This window comes from Dioscorea cayenensis, chromosome 2 (genome assembly GCF_009730915.1).
Source record: "Dioscorea cayenensis subsp. rotundata cultivar TDr96_F1 chromosome 2, TDr96_F1_v2_PseudoChromosome.rev07_lg8_w22 25.fasta, whole genome shotgun sequence".
In the NCBI taxonomy this organism is placed as follows: domain Eukaryota; kingdom Viridiplantae; phylum Streptophyta; class Magnoliopsida; order Dioscoreales; family Dioscoreaceae; genus Dioscorea; species Dioscorea cayenensis.
Genome location: NC_052472.1, coordinates 17,760,102 through 17,763,416, shown reverse-complemented (window position 1 = coordinate 17,763,416; position 3,315 = coordinate 17,760,102). Strand labels below are relative to the sequence as shown.

Below are 3,315 nucleotides of genomic sequence, written 5' to 3'. Positions count from 1 at the left end.
TTCTAAATCAAACGAGGAGAATATTAATACAAATATTAATTTCAACGACATTATTAGTGACCCCGGATTACGAAAACCAATTGAAGACTTTGATATTGGGATTAGAGATCAAGTTAGAAGAGAGTATTTGACTAGAGGCCCATGTCAACCAATTGGCCACAATTTTCCACAAAAAGATTATGGCAAACAAAAGAGAAGTTTTCAAGATGCTTGGTTTAAACAACATCCATGGTTGGAGTATAGTATGACAAAAGATGCGGCGGCATTTTGTTTTTGGTGCTATCCTTTCAAGACAAGTAGAGGAAGCCGAATGGGAGAAGATGCATTCACCAAAATGGGATTCAATAATTGGAAAAAAGCATTGGAAAAATTCGTAGAACATATTGGTGCCGTAAATAGTATGCATAATTGTGCAAGAGTAAAATTTCAAGGGTTCCAAAGTCAAAGACAAAGTGTGTCACACTTGTTGGCTACACATTCACATGAGATGGAGGTTGCATATCGTATTCGTTTGACGGCAATTTTAGATGTGACTCATTTTCTCTTGAAGCAAGGTTTACCTTTCCGTGGAAATTATGAGTCTTCAAATTCACTAAACAAAGGCAATTTTCTTGAGTTGCTTGATTGGTATAGCCTACAAAATTTAGAAGTTTGGAAGATAGTCAATCAAAATGCCCCTGGAAACAATCAATTGACTTCCCCGAAAATTCAAAAGGAGTTGGCAAATGCTTGTGCAACGGAGATTACACGTGTTATTGTTGATGATATTGGGGATAATTATTTTTCTCTTATGGTTGATGAAGCCCAAGATGCTTCAATAAAGCAACAAATGGGAGTTGTTTTACGATATGTGAATAAGAATGGACATGTGATAGAGCGATTCCTTGCATTGGTGCATGTGTCTGATACCTCTGCAATTTCTTTAAAGAATGCCATTGATTATTTATTTGCTAAACACAAGTTGTCTCTTTCGAGGTTAAAAGGGCAAGGATATGATGGGGCTTCAAATATGCGAGGTGAATTCAATGGTTTGAAAGCACTTATTTTAAAAGAAAATCCATATGCAAGATATGTACATTGTTTTGCTCACTAACTACAATTAGTGGTTATTGCGGTTTCTAAAGAGAATCGAATTGTGAGTGATTTTTTCCAATATGTTAATATGATTGTTAATGCCACCGGAGCATCATGTAAAAGTAGAGATCAACTTCGGCAACATCATCATGATAGATTGGTTGAGCAATTGGAGAAGGTGGAGATAGTCAGTGGTAACGGAAAAAATCAAGAATCCAGTTTAGCACGACCTGGGGATACTCGTTGGGGATCTCATTACACTACAATTCTCCAGCTAATTTCTATGTGGACCTCAATTTTAGAGGTACTCCAAAATGTGCATGATGATGGGGCTTCTAGTAATAATAGAGGCATAGTCGCAAGTTTGATTGACAAAATGGAGAATTACCAGTTTGTATTTGTGATGTACTTGATGAGGTGTTTATTGGGGATGACAAATGGGTTGTCACTTGCGTTACAACAAAAAGACCAAAATATTGTTCTAGCCATGCGATTGATTGAAGCGGTGAAAGCTCGTCTTCAACACTTTAGGGAGACAGGATGGGATGAGTTTTTGGGAGAAGTTATCTCTTTTTGTAAGGGGAACTCAATCGATGTGCCTAATATGGAGGATAATATGCCAATTCATGGTCGTTCTAGGCGGGAAGGACAATTCATTACTCATTTTCACCATTATCGTGTAGAGATTTTTTGTGAGGTAATTATTTTTTGTATTTATTATAATTTTATAAATATCATAAATTTATTCTTTTTATTTATATTTTCTCTCTATTTTATCATTATTTCAATGTTAGGTTATTAATTTGATTTCTCTAGAAATGCTCAACCGCTTTCCTGAAGCTAGCACGGAGTTACTTCTTTTGGTATCATGCCTTGATCCTAGAGACTCATTTTCTAAATTCAACATCCATAAGCTACTCCGTCTTGCAGAGTTGTACCCTGAAGACTTCTCAGTGACTGAACGTATGATGCTTGAGGATCAACTTGCTACTTTCATTTATGATGTGCGACATGATGATGATTTTGCAAATATCGGGGACTTGGGAGGTTTTCCTATAAAGATGGTTGATACTAGCAAATGTACTATTTTTCTCCTCGTTTATCATCTTATTGAGCTGGCATTGGTTTTGCCAGTTGCGACAGCTAATGTTGAGAGGGCATTTTTGGTGATGAATATTGTGAAAACTGACTTGCGCAACAAAATGGGAGACGAGTGGATGCATGATAGCATGATTGTATATATTGAGAAAGAGGTTTTTGCAACTATTGACAATGAGGCTATCCTACAATGTTTTCAAAAAATGCAAACTCGCCGTATTCAGTTACCTCCTCTAAGTAGCATGCGTCGCACAGATGGCAATTCTAATTCGAGTGTGCATAGATAAATGTTTTATGTTTTTTTTGTAATTGTTTTAATTAAATGTCACAATATCGCACTATTTTGTATCGAATACAATTGTTATGTTGACTGAAATATATTTTTAGACATTTTGTCCTCAGCCCCCACCCCGATCTTTAAGTCCTGGTTCCGTCCCTGCTAACAGTGATGATTCCCTTGATCCAAACACACCTTTATTATAGTCACACTGGCTAAGAACACAGTGCTTTTGGTTCTTGGCTTAATACTTCTACTTGCCATAGGTCTGTCCTCTGCTGAGAGGACCTTGAATGAGGGTTAATTACACGCCCAGTGGAGGTGGAGGTGGACATGGTGGTGGAGGGTATGGAAAGGGAGATGGAGGTGGACATGGTGGTGGAGGATATGGAAAGGGAGGTGGAGGTGAAGGTGGGCATGGCGGTGAAAGATATGAGAAGGGAGGTGGAGGTGGAGGTGGAGGAGGACATGGTGGTGGATATGGCAAAGGTGGTGGAGGTGGACATGGACATCCTTAGAGGAAGGATGAGTAGATCCATGGATGAGGAAGAGCACTAGGATGAGGATGAGCAGCTCCATGGATTGATATATATGTTTGAGCAGTGGTTGTGTAATAATATTATTGTGTGAGTATCATTATGTACTGTGATAAATATAACTACTGCTTTTTTATATGCTTGCTTTTATTGATTTTTACTTTTCTCCTTGATGCATGCTGCAGTGCCAACGTTTTATTTCATTTACATCTTGAATTCAAGCTCATTGAAAGGGGTAAAATTTGTTAATTGAAGTGAATGAAAGAAATAATTATCATTTTCAGGTAACTGCGATCTTATAAAAAATTTTATCTATCAAGATACAAAATA

General features: G+C 37.4%; 1 protein-coding gene across 1 annotated transcript; it reads left to right on the top strand.

The window, feature by feature from the left end:
- The first annotated feature begins 487 nt into the window (after nt 1–487).
- Nucleotides 488–2,459, top strand: LOC120273560 (zinc finger MYM-type protein 1-like). The gene is made up of 3 exons (XM_039280205.1): nt 488–1,016; nt 1,104–1,771; nt 1,869–2,459. The coding sequence occupies exons 1-3, from the start codon at nt 488–490 to the stop codon at nt 2,457–2,459; spliced, it is 1,788 nt and encodes a 595-aa protein (XP_039136139.1).
- The last annotated feature ends 856 nt before the right edge of the window (nt 2,460–3,315 follow it).